Source organism: Mytilus californianus, unplaced genomic scaffold, assembly GCF_021869535.1.
Source record: "Mytilus californianus isolate M0D057914Y unplaced genomic scaffold, xbMytCali1.0.p SCAF_3, whole genome shotgun sequence".
NCBI lineage: Eukaryota > Metazoa > Mollusca > Bivalvia > Mytilida > Mytilidae > Mytilus > Mytilus californianus.
In genome coordinates this window covers 99,762,116-99,785,461 of record NW_026262679.1, presented here as the reverse complement: position 1 = coordinate 99,785,461, position 23,346 = coordinate 99,762,116, and the positions used below count along the sequence as shown (strand labels likewise).

Below are 23,346 nucleotides of genomic sequence, written 5' to 3'. Positions count from 1 at the left end.
TGCCATGTATTATTCTATATGTATATAATTAAAATTTTGAAGGTCATTGTGAATTTATCCACTAAAATTCTTAAATTTGCATTCACCTAATTTTTTATTCTGATATTTGAGGAATCATGAATATTACTTGAGTTATGGTGAATAAATAGTGTGTCTCTCGACAAATAATAAGGACCAATGAACTCACTGAGACTTATCCAGAAACCCAATAGTTACCTGTATTCATCTATCTGGTTTTGAACATGTAAGAAGTTGATAGGATATCTATAACATAAGTTTTACTTGTATGATCCTCTTTTCCTTTATCCTCTCAAAAATATTTACTATGACACAACCCCCATCCTACCTTAACACAATGGTCCCAACTCCCAAAAGAAAATAATGTATCAAAGGACTTAAAAAATATGTTTCTGATTCTGAATTTTGGACAATCATAAAACATATTACATAATCCTCATTCAAGTTTTTGGAGGAAACAGGCCTTTTCGTTCTTCATGAATTTTAGTGACTAAAACGTATCAAATCACCAGTTTTATAAAGGTTTTATATTGGTGTAAATAAATGTGGATAGTGTCCACATGTCTCCACAGATGATGCCCCCGCTTGCATATCATATAGTTATAAAGGGACATAACTGAAGAATGGTAAAAGTGACGGTACCCAAATTTGAACTTGATCTGAGTTTTGTGGTAATAAGCATTGTGTGTAAGTCTCATTACATTTGGTTGAGGCTAACTTAAGTAGAGAACAGAAACTAAAAATTTAGCAATTTTTCTATTTGTAAACACGCATAACTCTAGAACGATTGTGTATAAGTTTTATAACATTTGGTTGAGACAAACTAAAAAATTCAGCAATTTTTATGTTTATAAAGGGACATAACTCAAGAATTATAAAAGTGTCGGCACCAAATTTCGTACTTAATCTGTATTATGTAGTAATAAGCATTGTGTATAAGTTTCATAACATTTGGTTGAGGCAAACTAAAGTTAGAGAACGGAAACAATAAATTTTGCAATTTTTCCATTTATAAAGAGGCATAACTCTAGAACGGTTAAAGTGATGCTACCAAAATTCAAACTTGATCTGTGTTTTGTGGTTTTAAGCATTGTGTACAAATTTCATAACATTTGGTTGAGGCAAACTTAAGTGTTAGAGAACGGAAATTAAAAACTTTGCAATTTTTCCATTTATAAAGGGGCATAACTCTAGAACGGTTAAAATGACGCCACCAAATTTCAAACTTGATCTTTATTATGTAGTAATAAGCATTGTGTATAAGTTTCATAACATTTGGTTGAGGCAAACTAAAGTTAAAAAACGGAAACAAAAAATTTGTACTTGATCTTAGTTTAGTGGTAATGAATATTGTGTATTGGTTTCATAATGTTTGGTTGGGGCAAACTTAAGTTACAGAATGGAAACTAAAAATTTTGCAATCTTTCGATTTAGAAAGGGGCATAACTCAATAATGGTTAAAGTGACACTACCCAAATTCAACTTGATCTGTGTTTTATCAGTGGAAGTCAAAATTAAACATTGCATTGTATAAAGCACTGATTGTAGTTGATTCAACTATAATCATGGACAAAGGAAGATAACTTCAATTTTAAAAATTACTTGATATTTAGAAGAAAATAAAAATTTAGCAATTTTTCCATTTATAAAGGGGCATAACTCTAGAACGGTTAAAGGGACGCCACCAAAATTCAAACTTGATCTGTGTTTTGTGGTAATAAGCATTGTGTATAAGTTTCATAACATTTGGTTGAGGCAAACTTAAGTTAGAGAACGGAAACTAAAAATTTTGCAATTTTTCCATTTATAAAGAGGCATATCCCTAGAACGGTTAAAGCGACGCTACCAAAATTCAAACTTGATCTGTGTTTGTGGTTATAAGCATTGTGTACAAATTTCATAACATTTGGTTGAGGCAAACTTAAGTTAGAGAACGGAAACTTAAAACTTTGCAATTTTTTTCATTTATAAAGGGGCATAACTCTAGAACGGTTAAAATGACGCCACCAAAATTCAAACTTGATCTGTGTTTTGTGGTAATAAGCATTGTGTATAAGTTTCATAACATTTGGTTGAGGCACACTCAAGTTATTAAACGGAAACCAATTTTGGGACGTACGTACGGATTACGTACTTACAGACGGACAAGGGTAAAACTTAATGCCCCCACCACTACGGCGGGGGCATAAAAAGTATCTGTCATATTCCATAAAGGATCTTTCCTGTGAACTTTTAGTTCTTTTATGCTTGGTGTTTTTCTTTATTTAAGAGTGGGGGGCAGATAATAGCCATGGAATCAAAAGTGAACCAGTCCTTTAAGCGAGGTGATGTAATTAAATATTGGGTCATTGCTTCTGTTTTGAAATGTAAGCAATGTTAACATTATTTTACAATATTAAAAGTGCTAATTAATGAAATTTTTCAAGTAACTTTTAAAAAACTTGCAGAAGTATAGTTCCAGGGAAAAAAGACGAATCTAACTCACTGTATATACAAAATATTGATATATTCTGAAATTAAATGTTAAGCTGATTGTCACAACAATCTTAGGCTGTGCTGATATACATTTATGATAAATGTATAATTTGGTAATTTTATGAATTAAATCAGAAAAGCTGGCAACACTGGTCTCCATAAAGGACTTAAATCACATTTTTACCAGTACAGAGCTATTTTGAAACATCTTTTTCATGTGCTTTTAAATATAAAGAATAAATATATAAATGATATTTAATTGTTATATCTAATAATTCAATAACAATGTTTTACACCTAGTAATGAAAATAATGATAATGTGAATGATATCATTAATTCTCCATCAGACCATGGAAGTATTATGAGAAGGAATAACAACGATAAATTAGCATGTATTAATGACCTGCAGAGCTCTGTACTAAAGTCATATGATTTTATCCAATTATTGTCTCAGCGACAAGACCCCTTTGGTTACTATCTGTGATACCGCAGTTGTAATTCGCATCTAGAATTTCTTGTCAGTCACATGATTTTATCGAGTCCGGTAATTATAAGCACCTGTGGAAAATCCCTAGTTTATTAATTACAGGGTGGCGCTGTATCATATAAAACTTCTATCTTCAGAAAGAAATCAAAGGTGGCGCTGTATCATATAAAACTTCTACCTTCAGAAAGAAATCGAATGATGTAACAAACTTGAAAAACGGATGAGAATTGTTTAAACTACAACAGTTTAACATGGAAAATTGTATTTATTTTTGCATATTTTTGCTTTTTACTGTTTGTTTTAAACTGTTCTAAAAGTATTTTTAGATTGAAAGCAGAACACGAGTAAAACAGGTAATAACGATGAAGAGATCAGGTTTTACATAATGTTTAACAAAATAATGTAGACAAATGTAGACATAGAATATTTTACTGTTGAAATGTGCCAAGTTTATCGAGATTTATAAAAAGGTTATTTACTTTTAAGTATTTTAGGTTTATGTATTTGCAATAAATGTCATTGATTACATTATTGAAACTGGACAATTAAAATCGGGATAATAAGTTCGTAAAACATGTTAAATTTATATCTATTTTAAAAAGTGTTAACAATTGAATACTAGTATTAATACAATACATTACAGCAAAAAGAAAAACAACCAAACAAAATGAGCATTTTTAACCGCAAATGTATTATTCTATATGAATTAGTTTATGTACAAATTAAATAATAGGTTTAAAATTGTGAATATTTTAATTGACTGGTACATACGAAAGACTTTGATTATTCGTATTTAAGAACAGGTCGAAACATATTTTTTGTACAATCATCTTCTTAACTTTCAGAAATGGTTCTTAACTATCTTTAGATATTAAAATTGAACATGATCCACCCTTTTTCACCAATTTCATATGTGACAACTGTCGGCTTAAACTATCAAGATCGAAAAAGACATAAATAGGAAAAATAGACTAAAATCAACATTGAATGAATGACTCTATTCGGCAGCGTACAGCAGCGGAATGTAACAAGTGAACTATTCGGTTTACTTTATATACGACAACAACCGTCTGTTCGTAATTTCCGTGAACACGAAAATGACCGAAAATTGTCAGTGATTTGATTGATCACATGCCGAGAATCAATTATCATTCCATATAATAAACTAATTAACAAGTAATCGGAAGATAGGCGGTAACGCAGATGAAACCTTTGAACTGGCGTTGTTGTTATTCCTGTCGATATAATACTTCCATGATCCGACCTACCAACTTTTGCCATTCATTAAGGATTTCCCCGATGAAGAGTTATTGGCCTGACACTTGAAATCATAAATTATATAGACTAATACCTCAAAAAAGGCATTCTATATTTTAGCTCATATTCATGACAAAACAGGCAAAACAATATGGTAACTCATTCAAAACCTTAGTATATTAGATTAAAAGCACTTAAATGATATGTTGTTAAGAGATGCATTTGGTTCTCTTGTGATTGAATTCCCCATGCAGATTTTGAAAAGATGGCAGGTAATCTTGTTGGTCATTACAATGTTGCTTTTTTTTCTAGGTAGGTCTTGCAGTTTAATCTGATGCATTGATGCTGAGAAAAAATTAAAATGTATATACTGGTATGCAAAGACATGTAATAACATAAAACAATTATCATGTTGTATATCACAGATTTTAATCACTTGAACTTCTTAATCCTTTTTTGGCAGCTTGGTGTATATGTCCATCTAACTTATCTGCAAAAAATAAAATGAAGAAGGATTTGTAAAATCTTGGTATAGTTTGATATTCAAATTTTCACAGATCTTATTTTTTATTCACACTGTATAAACTAAAATGAAATGCTCCGCTTGCAGCAGCTTGATACAACCGCAGAGGTCGAACCCTGAACAGTTTGGGCAAGTATGGACACAACATTCAAGCTTGATACAGCACTGAATTTGGATTGTGATTAAATATTTGACACAGCATAGGTTTCTGACACAGAATAAATGTGGTCTAAGAACTTAAAAATTTTTAATTTACCTATTCAAACCATATCATTATTATTTGCTTTTATATATAAATCAGAAATAACCAATTTAAAATGGAAAATTTAAAAAAAAAAAAAAGGAAAAAAAAAATCCCCCCCCCCAAATTTTTTGAACCCCTTATAATTCATCACCCCCAAACTCAATCCCAGCCTTCCCTTTGTGGTATGGTACCTTGCAGTACAATTTCATAGAGAAATTGTATGGAATGTATGGAACACTTGAACACAAGTTATTGTCTGGAAACTAGAAAAATGCTTGTTTTTTGGCCCCTTTTTGGCCCCATATTCCTAAACATATAGGGCAATTACCCCCAAACTCAAACCCAGCTTTCCCTTTGTGATATGGAACCTTGTAGTACAATTTCATAAAGATCCATTCACTTACACACAAGTTATTGTCCTGAAACTAGAAAAATGCTTGTTTTTTGCCCCTTTTTGGCCCCTAATTCCTAAAATTTTGAGACAATTACCCCCAAAATCAATCCCAGTCTTCCCTTTGTGGTATGGAACCTTGCAGTATAATTTCAGAGAGATCCATACACTTGAACACAAGTTATTGTCTGGAAACTAGAAAAATGCTTATTTTTGGCCCCTTATTCTTAAACGTTCTTGGCAATTACCCCCAAACTCAATTCCAGCTTTCCCTTTGTGATATGGAACCTTGTAGTACAATTTCAGAAAGATCCATAGACTTATACACAAGTTATTGTCATGAAACTAGAAAAATGCTTGTTTTTTGCCCCTTTTTTTGCCCCTAGTTCCTAAAATTTTGAGGCAATTACCCACAAAATCAATCCAAACATTCCCTTTGTGATATGGAACCTTGCAGTACAATTTCAGAGAGATCCATACACTTGAACACAAGTTATTGTCTGGAAACTAGAAAAATGCTTATTTTTGGCCCCTTATTCCTAAACGTTTTGGGCAATTACCCCCAAACTCAATTCCAGCTTTCCCTTTGTGATATGGAACCTTGAAGTACAATTTTAGAAAGATCCATAGACTTACACACAAGTTATTGTCATGAAACTAGAAAAATGCTTTTTTTTGCCCCTTTTTTAGCCCCTAATTCCTAAAATTTTGAGGCAATTACCCCCAAAATCAATCCCAGCATTCCCTTTGTGATATGGACACCTTGTGGTACAATGTCAGAGAGATCCATACACTAACACACAAGTTATGTTTGGAAGTTACAAAAATGCTTATTTTTGGCCCCTTTTTGGCCCCTAATTCCTTAACTGTTGGTACCATAACCCCCAAAATCAATCCCAAGCTTCCTTTTGTGGTATTGAACCTTATGGTAAAATTTCATAGCGATCCATTCACTTAAACTAAAGTTAGAGTGCGAAAACCAATGTGTCTATGGACGACGACGACGACGACGTCATACCAATATACGACCACAAAATTTTTTTGCGGTCGTATAAAAACTAAAATATATAACAAAACAAATTGTTCTCTAACTGTTGAAAAGGTGACCATTAAATACAAACTATTTTTGTCAATATCAAAGATCTATTTGTACATATTAATGTTTTTCACCCTGATTTCCTGCTTCTATTTGCAAGTGTTAAACATTACCCGTATTCAGTTTGATAATTTTTGGCCATGAACATAAAGACTGCCTCAAAAGAACTACAAATGAACATGAAGTAATCACCTGATTCCTTATTTACTTATATTAAATTGTGAAGATCAAATTCATAAACCGTTCATATGATTTCCAAGTGTTTTATTGAATGTGGAGTTATATACCCAAGTCAAATACAATGGGGATAGGATACTTTATTTCATATTTTCTTTTGGATTTTTTTTTAGGAGTCTCAGTGGCCCAGTGGTCTAAGTAATAAATCTTCTGTACCACTAGCCTCTTAACACTGAGGTTGCCAGTTCGTACCCCGCATGCTGCAGGTGTGTTTGACCAAAAAAGCTGTCCAAAAATCAATCATGTTGTTTTTATCAATAATTGAGGAATAATCTGTCACTGATTTGTATTTCTTTTTGCACATACATTTATGAAATTTAGATTATTTGTCATAAAAAGTGAGACATTTTAACACTAAAAAGACAATTAGAAATGTAGATTTAGACTTTTTGAAGATATTACTTTTTTTGTGGTAGGAATCAGTCAGTTTTCATTTTTAAGTTTTACATTTTCAACAATATACACTATGTATGACACAGGATTATGTGCTGTTTTTAAACCTGACATGTCACAGATACAATGTTTATTCACTAACATGTTCATGTTGACCTGTTCCTGTATTATCTTTCTTGTAAAGGTTGATCAATGATCATGAGGTTTACATGTCGAACTTTAACCTCCCTGGACTCATATAAAGGCATATATAATCTAATGGCTGGGTACTGATTGTTTTAATGTATATTTTTATTATGTCATTGTATAATGTTCAATCAGTATGTGACACAATAATAAAATAAAATTTATTATATAGAATACACAGATATTAAACTCAACTCCACAAACATAGAATATATTGTATACCAATTAAAACTTACATATCTTATGTTTCCCTTTAACTGGAAATTTGACAACTAATTCTTGTGGGTTTTCACATATAAACACATAAGGTGATATTGACTCCCCATCTGGAAACTGAAACAAAAAACTTAGTTATGAAAGTAATGACTATGATGTACTTGGGTCAATTAAAAATAAACTGTTGACACAGAGATATGTCTCGCCTGTCAGCATAAAATTCAGAAAAAAACAATCTGATGGAAAGTAACATTGCTAATTAATTCAAAGTCACTGGACAACTAGTGGGTAGGGTCTCGAAATGGACTTATGGTTGACAAACTGAGATGTACAGACAGCAATGTAACTTTATAAAAAATATTGTCTATTGTAAGTAGTTCCTATCAAACTAACTTAATCAGAAAACTTAACATTGAAAATTGTTAATTGATTGAAAGTCACTGGACCATGACCTAGGTACTGATAGTAATGCAACTTTATAGAAAATATCACTGATCTATTGCAAGTAGTTCATATCAAACTAACTTAAGTAGGAAACTTATCATTGAAAATTGCTAATTTATAGAAAGTCACTGAACCATGGCATAGGAGGCAGGGCCTCAAAATAGACATCAAACTGATATGTACTGATAGCAATGCAACTTCACACAAAATATCATTGATTTATCACCAGTAGTTCCTATCTATCTAACTTAAGCAGAAAACTTAACATTTAAAATTGCTAATTAATTCATTGTCACTGAACCATGGACTATGGGGCAGGGCCTCAAAATAGTCGTCAAACTGATATGTACTGATAGTAATGCATCTTCATACTAAATATCAATGATCTATCACAAGTTGTTTCTATCAAACTAACATAAGCAGAAAACTTAACATCAACGGAAAAGCAATCCCTATGTCTCGCTTTCTGCGATTTTCATCGCAGGCAATACAAAAATACTATAATGTTTATATAAATATGCTACACATACATGTCAGGATGAGGTTGTAGCAGACGTATTATATGAGAAATTGTTGGATAAGAGTGACCTTTTACAGCAACAGCTGTATGGAGAAAAAAGTTCTATGCTCATTATTTTTTACATTTAGTCTTTTCATACTAAGGTCAAACTCCCTCATTAAATGGTAAGTTCATCTTTTATGCCAATATTGTTGCTTTCTACATACTATTCGCTCAGGGGATGTTTTGGTGTATTTGACATTATCACCAAATAATTGAAAATAACTCCTACACAATTATTTCAAGATTACAGTACGTAAAATTTGGTTGAAATCACCAAATCAAGTATCCACTGAAATACAAATATTTCTCTATCCACGAATATTGGTATTTACAAATTATAAATGAATCCACAGTATTTCAAATCAATAGATTAAGTTAGATTCTAAATTTTTTGCTCTGTGTTGAAAGCCTAACTGTGACTACGAGATGAAGAACAGCAAAATTATTCAACACAAAAACAATGCCACTCAGTTGTTCCATCTAATGGATACAATTTTAACATTGTTTACTACATTTTTTCGTACTTATGTTTTAAATTAGTACAAAGTATAAAATTTGCACGTTGCTTCATTTAATCTTGTTAATATTTATCTACCTTTTTTCTATATTCATCTTGTGGTAAACAATCGACTAGATCAACACAACCTAACAAACAGGCTACTGGGTAATGTGTAGGGAATGATAACTTCTGGTCTAAATGAAAATAAATATAATTGTTAATACAAACACATATATCAAAATCAAAATGAAAAGTATAAATTAGATGCACTGTCATACTGTGCATTGGAGACTTTCGGGTAGGCTTTTGCCAGTGATTTGTTCATGAAAAAACGTATATGATGAGTTTATGTTTTAACTTCTGACTGGGTTTAATTTCCTCCATTTGAAAGTAAAGTTGCAAAGAAATCCTTATATTGTTTGAAACTACAATGCATAGATGCCTATACAAAAGCATACTATATAACAATAGCCTTTCCTAAATACTATCACAAAAAGCATCCAGTCTGACAGAGAACTTAATGTTACAAAAACAGTAAAAATATCTCAAGTCTAAAACATGTCTCAGGTGGCTCTAATTCAGCTTGAAATCGAAATGTATACTGGTATATACTAATGCCTAAGTACACTTTAAAGCTTATCATACATGCTTCTTCATAAATACATCTTATCAGAAAACTCAACATTACATGAGAAAGAAAAAAAAAAATATTCAAAGTCCATAGATCATGACTGAGAATGAAGGGCCCATATACTCTCTTAGTTGAGATGTATAGGTGTTCAGAAATATTTCTCCGAAATAGACATAGTAGAAACATTCAACTTAAGTAGTTAACATTAACATTGTCAACATTACTGAAAAGGGAACAACATTCATTGCAGGTTAAACAACAAGAAGAAACAATACAGGGTTAAGAATGAATATATAGTCATAACAACAAATTAACAAAAAATATAAATTTCTTTTGCTTCAATTGCAATTCAAAATTTTTGTACAAGATTAAAATTAACAAGCAATCTGAGAGTATTGCATGGCAATACATAGTCCCCTACCGGTTAAAAATATATTGTACTGGAACAAAATGCTAACTTGATCTATAACTTGTCTCGGTGTAAACTATATAACAAATATTAAGTCAATATCTTCAAGCATGACGAAAAAAAGTGTGGAAAATGATAATTTAATTGAATTTTCTAAGTCCAAGGACCATAACTCTGCACAAAATCATCAGACCGGAACAAAATTCAAACTTGATCTGTAACTTGTCATGATAAAACTATATACTAATTATCAAATCAATATCTTCAAGCATGACAAAAAAAAGTGCGAAAAACTGATTATTTGAGTAAATTTTCTAAGTCAAAGGACCATAACTCTGCACAAAATCATCAGACCAGATCTGTAACTTGTCATGATTAAACAATACACCAAATATCAAGTCAATATCTTCAAGCACGAAGAAAAAAAGTGTGGAAAACTGATTTGTAGAACAGACAGACAGACAGACAGACAGACAGACAGACAGACAGACAGACAGACAGACAGACTGACTGAGTGCAAACCTACAGTCCCTTCGACTTCATCCATAGGGGACTAAAAACATTGACATTTTACAATTATGTAGATAGGGTTCTAAGTGCACCCTAAATTTAATAACAGTAACCCCTATATGAATGATGAAAACTGTGGTTGTATGTGTTTTCAATTCTTTTAAAGGAATTATTCATTTCTATTCATTGAAACATTTTGTAGAGTATTGTTCTTGATTGGATATTGTTAAAGCTTTTTTGTTATCAATTCAACAGTAACTTTTCAATTTTCCCATATACAAACAACCTTTCCAGACAGACTAAAATATCAGACGTGTCTACATTGTTCTTTTATCTTAAAAACAAAAAGATATTATGGGGCATTAAAAATAGTAAGATAAAAACAGACAGCATCGTAGCCGAAAGAAAAAGGTGAGAGGATAAACAGTGTACATATCTGAATGGTGTGCAACATGAACCCCTGTAGATAATGTCAGGTGCTATGAAATAATAAGCATTTCCTGCCCAACTCATGACAACCCAGTGTTACTTCTTTAAATGAGTCCCACATTTAACATTAAAAATTTTCTCCTGATTTAAATTAATTTCTACCATTAAGTAAATATCTGTACTGTTGTTCAACATCCACAGTTTCCTGTGGAGAAGGTGATTTGGCTGTTGCAGCAATCCACAACCGTCCACGAATAGGTGTATACCATGATCTACCTTCATGACTGAAAACAAAAAAAATAACCAACTCTGACATTTGATTTATTTCCCTCTTAGTGTAAATATTATTTCACTAATAATTGTAGAATATTACAGAATATTTCAGCTACAGTGTGTACTTAGCAAATCTGATTAAAATCAGATCCTTCACTTTGGCTCTGTTGGAATTTTTATTGGCAATATGTAAAATCGGAAGACAAACTTGTGCTTTATTTACTATGTTAAATATGCATGTGTGCAAGTGTCTTCAACAGATTAGACACTTAATCATAACATGCAAAATGATTTCATGCCAAATTAAAACAGTGAAACTATTACTAGTATCAGTTATATCAAAAAAAATATTACAGGTAATAAAATAAAATAAATGGAGAATGTGTCTATGGGCCACAGCCCCGCTTGTAAATATGCATGAGTCAATGTACTAATTGTAAAAGTGACGCCACCCAATTTCAAACTTGATCTGTGTTTTGTGGTAATAAGCATCGTGTATAACTTTTATAACATTTGATTGAGTGAGAGAAACTTAAGTGAGAGAACAGAAACGACAGATTTTGTAATTTTTCCATTTATAAAGGGCATAACTCAAGAACGGTAAAAGTGACGCCACTTAATTTCAACTTGATCTGTGTTTTGTTGTAATAGGCATTGTGTATAAATTTCATAACATTTGGTTGAGGCAAACTAAAGTTAGTAAACGTAAACGAAAATTTCAGCAATTTTTATGTTTATAAAGGGGCATAACTCATAAACCGTAAAAGTGACCAGGGATCTGCATGGATGACAATTTAACGATGGAGGAACTTTCACCATGACAAAACCCCTTGTCTATCCTGTGACATGATCGAAAGTATTTCCATCCTCCATTTCTATGTAAGGAATGGTGAACAAACTGATGTATTGCTTATTATATTTATTTCATTACAGAATATAACAAATATTTTCATTAATTGTCATTTGTTACAATTTCAATGTCAAGCCTGCATGGCTCCCAAAAAAAGAATGGCCACAAGCTGTCCTTAAGTCGTTTTCTTGCTATTTTGATAATTGTTTAGGACTTAAAAATCGGGGGATCTTTTTTTCCCTGTCAAATGTCATGAACCAGTATCGACGATATGCAGCATCAACAAGTTTTGTACCCGTTTTGTAAAACGTTGAGTAAAGATTTGCAGGGCAAATGTTTACAACTTAAAATGATTTTAATGACTTTAAATTGCAAATTTCATAGTAATAGACTCTGCAACATGCATCTTTCGATTCTGAATATAAACCGGATGTATAAGTTTGATTGTGAGCTACAAAATGAATTCGGATTTGCGATAGATTCTTCAGATTATCAAGTTGTATTTACTTTTAAAATTGTAAAGTGATTCAATGATATCGATAATTGTTGTACTGTGATATTTGGCATGAAATTATGTTACGTCTTATTTGTACTCATTTAAAAGGGGGAATGCTGATTGCGTAAGTCAATGTAAAAGCACGTGTTCGAATTGATTTTTTAATCTAAATTAGCATTTGCTGAAACGTAATGAAATAATGCAATTTATCGTCTATCTTGATAAAGTGTTCTCCTGTCTCTCCTCCTCTTGGTTGAGGCAAACTAAAGTTGGAGACCGGAAACCAATTTTAAGGACGTAGGTGACGGATGGGATGGACATGGGTAACACTTTATACCCACTTCGCCAAGTGGCATGGACATAAAAACATGATGATTTCCTGCCATTTGATAAACAGAGCGAACCCCAAAGATGAATCCAGAATATCTTGTAATCTATGATTAACTTTCAACTTCCAGTTTTTATATTGATTATCAAAACCAAAAGTAGCATTGTCTGTTCCTGAGAAATTTACAGCTTGAAGTCATTAAAATCATTACAATCTTAAACTGTTATAACATTCCATAAATTGTTCTTGAATGTGTTTAGAAATCAGTAACAATTTTCATGGAGTAATGTGGTGAAACTGTTAATACAACTTTGTTGATGCCTTGAATCAAATATGAATTTGATAGTTTGAAAAAGAACCTGTCATCTTAAAAAACCTGTTATTGTGTGGAAAATTTTAAGGATCCTTGCCCTTGTCTAACAGTAATTAATGCCCATGGCTGATGTATATTTATATTTTTAACCTTTGACTTTCCCATGGTTGGTGCATACTTACATTTTAATACCTTTGACCAACAATAATGCCCATGGTTGATGCATGCTAAGACAATGACCTTCATCTGACATCTGTAACAACTCTCTGTCTTGTATTCTTACTGGTTTCTTTTTTTCTGGTCCCACTACATTTGCTGGAGAATTTTTTCCACTTACCTTTTCATCTACAAACTAAGTAAACATGAAATATTTATAAGGTATTTTATTAATACATTTTTACAACATAAATATTCAAGGCAAAACCTTTAATATCATATAAAACTCTTGATATAACTATTACTAGGACTTACACTGAACAAGTTTATTTAGTAGTACTGTATTATATTCCACATGAATTTACTACCGTCATTTTGTTCATTGAAGAAATTACCAAACATTATGAACAAAACTAAATTTTGATTTAAAATTTTGAAGTTATACATGTAGTGACTACAATCAATAAAACTAAAAAGGTAGTACGTTTGTATTTCAATGTTCTGTTAATATCCTGCAGGTCCAGGTATAAAATAATAAATGGGGAATGTGTCCATAGGACACAGATGAAGCCCCTCACTTACATATAACATTATAAAGGGACATAACTCAAGAACTGTAAAAGTGATGCTACCCAAATTTGTACTTGATCTGAGTTTTGTGGTAATAAGCATTGTGTACATGTATAAGTTTCATAACATTTGGTTAAGACTAACTTCAGTGAGAGAATGGAAACGAAAAATTCAGCAATTTTTCCATTTGTAAAGGGGCATAACTCTAGAACAATAAAAGTGAAACCCAAAATTTAAAATTGATCTGTGTTTTGTGGTAATAAGCATTGTGTGTGTATAAGTTTAATAACATTTGGTTGAGGCTAACTATAGTTAGAGAACGGAAACAAAAAATTCAGCAATTTTTCCATTTGTAAAGGGGCATAACTCAAGAATGGTTAAAGTAACACCACCAAAATTCAAACTTCAACTGTATTTTGTAAATAAGCATTGTGTTTAAATTTCATAGCATTTGGTTGAGGCAAACTAAAGTTAGAGAGCGGAAACAAAAAATTTAGCAATTTTTCCATTTGTAAAGGGGCATAACTCTAGAACAATAAAAGTGACACTCCCAAAATTCAAAATTGATCTGTATTTTGTGGTAATAAGCATTGTGTATAAGTTTCATAGCATTTGGTAGAGGCAAACTTAAGTTAGGGAATGGAAACGAAAAATTCAGCAATTTTTCCATTTGTAAAGGGGCATAACTCTAGAATGGTTAAAGTGACGCCACCAAAATTCGAACTTGATCTGTATTTTGTGATAATAAGCATTGTGTATAAGTTTCATAACATTTGGTTGAGGTAATCTAATGTTAGAGAACGGAAACCAACTTTGGGATGAACGTACGGATGGACAAGGGTAAAACTTAATTAATGCCCCCTCCGCTACGTACTATTACACCCTGATTGGCTGATACTGAAAATTGTCTCTTTATAAACAGGATGCTAACAATGATATTAAAAACAAACTTAAATAACTGAATAAAAACCCTCAAAATGTTTTAGCTGTAATTTAATTGTAACCATATATCCAATGGATAGCACTTTTATTGCTATTCTTCATCAACCATTGGTTGGGATGTCATTAATGACCAATGGTTTTTTCATGCTTTTGAACAAGGGTACATTTTACAATCATTCCATACACCAAACATAGTGAACCTATTACTTGTAGTATATTATAAACAGGTGAAACCACAAAAACTTAATGCTGAAAAATGAGCCATGAGAATGAGGTCATTTGTCAGATGAACACTGCAAGACAGACAATATACACCTTACAATTATTCCATACACCAAATGTTCATGTAGTTGACTTAGCTTGTTGTTTATAGTATCTGAGAAAAGGGTGTAAGCCAAAAAAACTAAATGCTGACCACTGTCCATGAAAATGAGTTCAAGATCTAATGAAACCTGCCAGACAAACATCTACAACTTTCAATCATTCCATACACCACATATAGTTTAACTACTGCTTATAGTATCTGAGAAAGAGACCTATTCAAGAAAACTTAACATAGACATATAAACTTGAATCAGGTCAGATGGACATGTACACCTTTCAATCGTGCCAAACACTAAATACATATACAGTTGACCCTCTGCTTAAGTACCAGTACCTCAGAAAGGAACTAAATATTGACTTATGAACCACGAAAATGAGTTTATGGTCAACCAAAACCTGCCAGACAGATATGCACAAACCTATATTTTAAGCAGTTTCTCAACCATGGAAATAAGATCAAAGACAACAGAAATAGGCAAGACGGAAACTTTAGGGCATAAGGCATCTATATACAAGATGTGAAGTATCCAGGCATTCTAACTTCTGAAATATAAAGTTTTATAATAAGATCTAACATGGTCCCAGTATTGGCACTCTGCAACATTCTTCTCAGACAAGACAAAAGTTACTCTATGATATCTACCTGAGGTGCCAGACAAGACTCTATGATATCTACCTGAGGTGCCAAACAAGACTCTATGATATCTAACTGAGGTGCCAGGCAAGACAAAAGTTACTCTATGATATCTACCTGAGGTGCCAGACAAGACAAAAGTTACTCTTTGATATCTACCTGAGGTGCCAGGCAAGACAAAAGTTACTCTATGATATCTACCCGAGGTGCCAGACAAGACAAAAGTTACTCTATGATATCTACCTGAGGTGCCAGGCAAGACAAAAGTTACTTTATGATATCTACCTGAGGTGCCAGACAAGTTACTCTATGATATCTACCTGAGGTGCATGCTGTTTAATATTTGGATTAACAATTCCAGTAAGTGAATCAAAGTCTTCCTCTTTGTGTACAAACTCCTGTTTTTTATGTTTAGCACCATAGTGTATTTCCTGAACTACCTCATCGTTCACATTATACATATCAACTGTATTGTTTTCTTCTAACACTTGTCGACCTGCAAAATCTAATGTAATTTTTCTGTCTTTTCTTGAAGCAAATCTTTGTGACCGTAATTCTTCTTCACGTTTCCGTAATTTTTCCCGTTCTTTATTACTTAACCATCTATTACTGTCCGTAGCAAAATAATCAGATTCATCGTCTATTACCTGTGTTCTTCTTGCACTGAAAATGAAAAATAATTTATAAATATATTTGAAGTCCTAATCATTTTTACCCCTATTTTACTGAATTTTCTAATGTGACAAATCGACCACAATAAATAAATCTTTCATTTTGCATCAAACAAACGGTTCTTCTCAAATAAATAAGATATCATAAATCCATACTATACAACCATGCAGTGTTCCAAAAGTTAACAACATGATATAATTTTAAATGATAGCTATTCATTCATGGTTTGTAGCCAAAAATGAATTTCATTCATGGTCATTGCTTGTTGATGTCTAATTTTTTTACAAATTAAAAACTGCACTTGGTAGGCAACATGTCATGTAGATTAAAAATAATCTTCATAAGAGCACTTTTAACATAATACACCTGCCTGTAATATTGAACAATGAACATGTTCAGTTTCCGGATAATAAAACTTTTGATTGAATTATATACTAAGAAATTTCTGTGTGCATTTACTATTGTGAGTGTTTTTCAAAGTATTGATAAAAATATGAGATTAAGTATTACAGTTTCTGGAAATGATGCATATATATATAATACAATCAAAATTTAAAATTTTACGCCAAATTTAAGCGCAGTAATTTTTACAACAATAAAAACGTAGCAAAAATTTCTGAATTCACAGTTTTCCATGGAAATATTGTCTATAAAGGTGTAGGGATTTCTGAAAATGGTTTTGTCAAATGCAAAGAAATTTCCTGTAAATTGGTGTATAGAAATTAGAAACAGCAAGTACAAACATCTTCAAAATTCATTTCCCTTTTGTGCCTATCCTACCCCTTTTTCGTATCACATATATTTTCATCACCCATGTCATGTTCATCACCTTGATCACCCTTTTTGCAATAATATGCTAGTTTAAATTGTTGCAGTGGTACCATTTGAGGTTGGAATTTGTGCCTTAAGTGTAACATTATCAGAAACAAAGCTTAACTGATTAAAATCTTTTAAGATGTTAGATTTTGCGATGAAAAGGTTATAGACACTTTTAGTTGTATTAAGTTCTTTTATCAGACATGTTTTATCCAGAATACAGTTTTTTTTAACAAGTTTCCTGGATGGACTTTCTTGTACATGTACACCTTAAAATGGTTTTGTAAAATGCAAAGAGAATTCCTGTAAATCGTAAATAAAATAAAATGCTCTGCTGGGCGCAGCTTGATACGACCGCAGAGGTCGAACCCTGAACAGTTGGGGCAAGTATGGACACAACATTCAAGCTTGATACAGCTCTGAATTTGGATTGTAATTAAATATTTGACACAGCATAGGTTTCTGACACAGAAAGAATGTGGTCTAAGAACTTGATTTTTTTTAATTTACCTATTATGGTCCAATGTCCAAAATCAAATTACATGGTTAGATTCAGCATATCAAAGAACCCCATATATTCAATTTTTGTTGAAATCAAACAAAGTTTAATTTTGGACCCCAACTTGGACAAACTTGAAAACTGGGCCCATAATCAAAAATCTAAACACATGTTTAGATTCAGCATATCAAAGAACCCCAAGAATTCAATTTTTGTTAAAATCAAACTAAGTTTAATTTTGGACCCTTTGGACCTTAATGTAGACCAATTTGAAAAACGGGACCCAAAATTAAAAATCTAAATACACGGTTAGATTTGGAATATCAAAGAACCCTAATAATTCAATTTTTGATGAAATCAAACAAAGTTTAATTTTGGACCCTTTTGACCTCAATATGAACCAATTTGATAGCGGGGCCCACAAATAAAAAATCTAAATACATGGTTAGATTCAGCATATCAAAGAACCCCATATATTCAATTTTTGTTGAAATAAGAAAAAGTTTAATTTTGGACCCCAACTTAGACCAACATGAAAACTGGGCTCATAATCAAAAATCTAAACACATGTTTAGATTCAGCATATCAAAGAACCCCAAGAATTCAACTTTTGTTAAAATCATACTAAGTTTAATTTTGGACCCTTTGGACCTAAATGTAGACCAATTTAAATAAACTGCTTCGCTGAGCGCAGCTAGATACGCCCGCAGAGGTCCAACCCTGAACAGTTGGGGCAAAAATGGACACAATATTCAAGCTTGATTCAGGTCTGAATTTGGATTGTAATTAAATATCTGACATATTATAGGTTTCTGAATAAATGTAGTCGAAGAACTTGAAATTGGTTATATGAATTGAATTTATATTCAATTAAAGATTTCTTGCTGTTGTGCAATACTTAGTAAATCTGTTGTCAGACTATAAACAAATAAAGTTCAATTAATTCTCAATGTCATATTAGAAATTTATGAAAATAAAAAGGGAGCTTACATCAATAGATATAAACAATTCACCAAAGTTTCATGAGAATTGGTGACAGAATTTTTGAGTTATTGTCCGAAAACTGGAAAATCACCCCTTTTTTTTATGATTAAACCCCATAACTCAGAAATGTAAAATGTAAAATTTATAAAATTCTAAAAGGAGCTTACATCAATACATACAAACAATTCACCAAAGTTTCATAAGAATTGCTGAAAGCATTTTTGAGTTTTTGTCCGAAAACTGGAAAATCCCCCCCCCCTTTTTTATGAATAAAACCCTGTAACTCGGAAACGTAAAATCTAAAGTTTATAAAAATCGAAAGGGAGCTCATGTCAATAGATATAAACAATTCACAACCATTTCTTGCAAGTTGGTGAAAGCTTTCTTGACTAATTGTCCGAAAACTGGAAAATCCCTCTTTTTTTAATGAATAAAACCCCATAACTCGGAAACGTAAAATCTAAATTTTATAAAAAACGAAAGGGAGCTCACGTCAATAGATATAAACAATTCACCAAAGTTTTATGCAAATTGGTTAAAGCATTTTTGAGTTAATGTCTGACATGTTGAGGACGGACAGACGGACGGACAGACGGACGGACGGTAAGACGGACAACAGTATACCATAATACGTCCTGTAAACGGGCGTATAAAAACGGGACCCAAAATTAAAAATCTAAAAACACGGTTAGATTTGGCATATCAAAGAACCCAAATAATTCAATTTTTGATGAAATCAAACGAAGTTTGATTTTGGACCCTTTTGACCTCAATATGAACCAATTTGATAGCGGTGTCCACAAATAAAAAATCTGAATACATGGTTAGATTCAGCATATCAAAGAACCCCATATATTCAATTTTTGTTGAAATCAAACAAAGTTTAATTTTGGACCCCAATTTGGACCAACTTGAAAACTGGGCCAAAAATCAAAAATCTAAATACATGGTTAGATTCAGCATATCAAAGAACCCCATATATTCAATTTTTGTTAAAATCAAACAAAGTTTAATTTTGGACCCTTTGGACCTTAATGTAGACCAATTTGAAAACTGGACCCAAAATTAAAAATCTAAATACACGGTTAGATTCGGCATAACAAATAAATAAATGTGGTCAAAGATTTTACAAATCTAATGCGCCATCCTGTGCAATTAAAGATTACTTCTTGAAATTTTTCAATATTTGAAATTTGAAAAAAAAATAATATTTGAAGAATAATTCTTTTTAATTTCTGAAATCTGAAATGAGAAAAAATTGACCCCCCACAATTTCTTTTTACCCCCCCCCCCCCCCTTTTTCCCCAAAAAAATTCTTTCCCTCAAGATATGGTCATAATCTCAATTCAAATTTCCAATGGAGTTTGCAACCATAATTACACATTTAAATTTACCATAGTGCTAACTTAATCTATTTTATAATAGAATTTAAAATATAGTGTCAAATCTTTCATATGGATTTTTTTTGTAAAAAAAAAGATGCAACATATGCAGATATTTTTACTGGTCTTCCTTTATAAATTTGCATTTCTTTAAACATAATTTAAAAGCAGTGTAAGGGAAGTAACCAAAATGTTGTATTTGGATTACCTCCCTTACACTGTTTTAAATTATCTTAATTGTTCATTAACCATTATATTATACATAATTTAAAAGCAGTGTAAGGGAGATAATTTCAATGATGTATTTGATTTATCTCCCTTACACTGCTTTAAATTATGTTTTGTACTAAAGTATTTGTCCATTAACCAGGACAACCTTGTTTTTCCCCCTTTTTTGCCCCTAATTCCTAAACGGTTGAGCCAAAACCCCCCAAAGCAAATCCTAACCATCCCTTTGTGGTATGAAAACTTGTAGTATAAAGATCAGAGAGATCCATACACCGTTCCACAGTTATTGTCTGGAAACTAGAAAATGCTTATTTTTGGCCCCTAATTCCTTGACCGTTGGTACCATGACCCCCAAAATCAATCCCCACCTTCCTTTTGTGGTATTGAACCTTATGGTAAAATTTCAAAGAGATCCATTCACTTAAACTAAAGTTAGAGTGCGAAAACCAATGTGTCTTCGGACGACGACGACGACGCCAACACCGACGTCATACCAATATACGACCGCAAAAATTTTGCGGTCGTATAAAAAAATCAATTTGAATCCAATCTTCAAAAAGTGACAGTGTGAAAATTAAATGTTTTTTTTTCATTGATGTACATTTGTATTATTTACCAGTCATTTTGCAGTAATAAAAATATGAGGGATCAGATTTAACATGCCCATTTGAAGAAAAGAGAATAATGGGGAAAAAAATAAAGAATAGTGAAAAAAAGCATAAAAAATATAGAAATGAAGGCTTTCCTCTCCATGCAGACCCTCTTGTAGCACATGCTATTACCTTGTTTTATCATAATCTAATAATTTATCCTTATGCTGAAGAGCTTTCTGATATCCCTCATTAATTTTAGCACCAGAACTAGGGAAGAAGTCTTTTTTATCCCTGATATATTGCACTCGATCTGCGTCCTTCATTAACCGATGTCGTAACTGTTCACTTTTCTTTGAACCACGAGATAGCACTTCCTGTTCTTCCACTGTACAAACCTGCAATCAGATGCAAAGTTAACAATTTGTATAAACCCCTGTCTTTTGTGCATTGCCCTCTAAATGTCTTGTGGTTATTATTATTATGTTGAATTGCTATCCTATTGATGAATACCACACATCTCCTAGTATTCATAGATTACTTCCTTGGCAGCAAACTAAAAAATGTTACTTTTTTTTAATTTTCTGTTAAATTCAACTTGACAAGAAGCATAACTGATGAACTTTGTTCATTTTTGGTACATAAATTAGGCTGTTAGTTTTCTCGTTTGAATTGTTTTACATTGTCATTTCGGGGCCTTTTATAGCTGACTGTGCGGTATGGGCTTTGCTCATTGTTGAAGGCTGTACAGTGACCTATAGTTGTTAATTTCTGTGTCATTTGGTCTCTTGTGGAGAGTTGTCTCATTGGCAATCATACCACATCTTCTTTTTTTATATAGACAAAGATGATACCACTACCATATGAATGAATATAGTTCTGCAAACATTAAATTAAGCAAACAGTGATGTTAAAGTATATAACACCCCGCCATACTTATGGTTTATTCCATAATGTAAGTCAATTTATTGTTGTAGTTGTTGTTGCTTTTTAACTTCATAACTCTGCAAACATAACAGGAGGTAAATAAATGGGGAATGTGTCCATGGGACACAGATGATGCCCCCGCTGGCATATCATATAAAGTTATAAAGGGACATAACTGAAGAACAGTAAAAGTGACGCTACCCAAATTTGTACTTGATCTGAGAATTGTGGTAATAAGCATTGTGTATAAGTTTCATTACATTTGGTTAAGACTAACTTAAGTCAGAGAATGGAAACGAAAAATTAAGCAATTTTTCCATTTATAAAGGGACATAACTCTAGAATGGTAAAAGTGACACCACCAAAATTCAATCTTTATCTGTGTTTTGTGGTAATAAGCATTGTGCATAAGTTTCATAACATTTGGTTGAGGCAAATTTAAGTTAGAGAACGGAAACGAAAAATTCAGCAATTTTTCCATTTGTAAAGGGGTATAACTCCAGAACAGTAAAAGTGACACCACCAAAATTCAAACTTTATCTGTGTTTTGTGGTAATAAGCATTGTGTGTGTATAAGTTTAATAACATTTGGTTGAGGCTAACTAAAGTTAGAGAATGGAAACAAAAAATTCAGCGATTTTTCCATTTGGGTAAACGAGCATAACTCTAGAACGGTAAAAGTAACATCACCAAAATTCAAAGTTGATCTGTATATTGTGGTAGTAAGCATTGTGTATAAGTTTCATAACAATTGGTTAAGGCAAACTAAAGTTAGAGAACAGAAACGAAAAATTCAGCAATTTTTTCCATTTGTAAAGGGGCATACCTCTAGAACGGTTAAAGTGACGCCACCAAAATTCAAACTTGATCTGTGTTTTGTGGTAATAAGCATTGTGTATAAGTTTCATAAAATTTGGTTGAGGCAAACTTAAGTTAGAGAACGGAAACCAACTTTGGGACGTACGGATGGATGTACGGACGTGCATACAGATGGACAGAAAAGGGTAAAACTTAATGCCCATTCCGCTACGGCGGGGGCATAAAAAAGTGAATTTTATTACATGTAAAATAAAAGAAGAATATGTCCATGAGACACAGATGCCCCGCTTGTAAATAATTTAGAGTCAATGTACTACCTCAAACCTATTGAACTTTTATTTTCTTTGAAACTTAATGACATTTGTTTCTGAATGTTGTCATTAGAGATTGCTTATGGGTTTGAGTGTGCAAAACAGCAAATTTGGCAATTTTCCATTTATAAAGGGGCATTACACAAGAACAGCGAAAGTGATGCCACCAGAATTCAAATAAAAGCTGATCTGTGTTTGGTGGTAATAAGCATTGTGCAGAGTGTT

The 23,346-nt window shown here is 32.2% G+C and overlaps 1 protein-coding gene across 1 annotated transcript in view; it reads right to left on the bottom strand.

The window, feature by feature from the left end:
* Window positions 1–1,735: 1,735 nt before the first annotated feature.
* The window catches only part of LOC127735528 (activating signal cointegrator 1-like), a 33,427-nt gene continuing 11,816 nt past the window's right edge, over window positions 1,736–23,346 (bottom strand). Inside the window, exons 6-12 of the mRNA XM_052245718.1 lie at window positions 21,257–21,462; window positions 16,214–16,556; window positions 13,450–13,619; window positions 11,170–11,291; window positions 9,125–9,222; window positions 7,544–7,640; window positions 1,736–4,727 (exon numbers count right to left, since the gene is read on the bottom strand). Coding sequence (XP_052101678.1) covers window positions 4,666–4,727; window positions 7,544–7,640; window positions 9,125–9,222; window positions 11,170–11,291; window positions 13,450–13,619; window positions 16,214–16,556; window positions 21,257–21,462 — 1,098 coding nt within the window. The 3' untranslated portion in view covers window positions 1,736–4,665. The remainder of the gene's footprint in view (window positions 4,728–7,543; window positions 7,641–9,124; window positions 9,223–11,169; window positions 11,292–13,449; window positions 13,620–16,213; window positions 16,557–21,256; window positions 21,463–23,346) is intronic.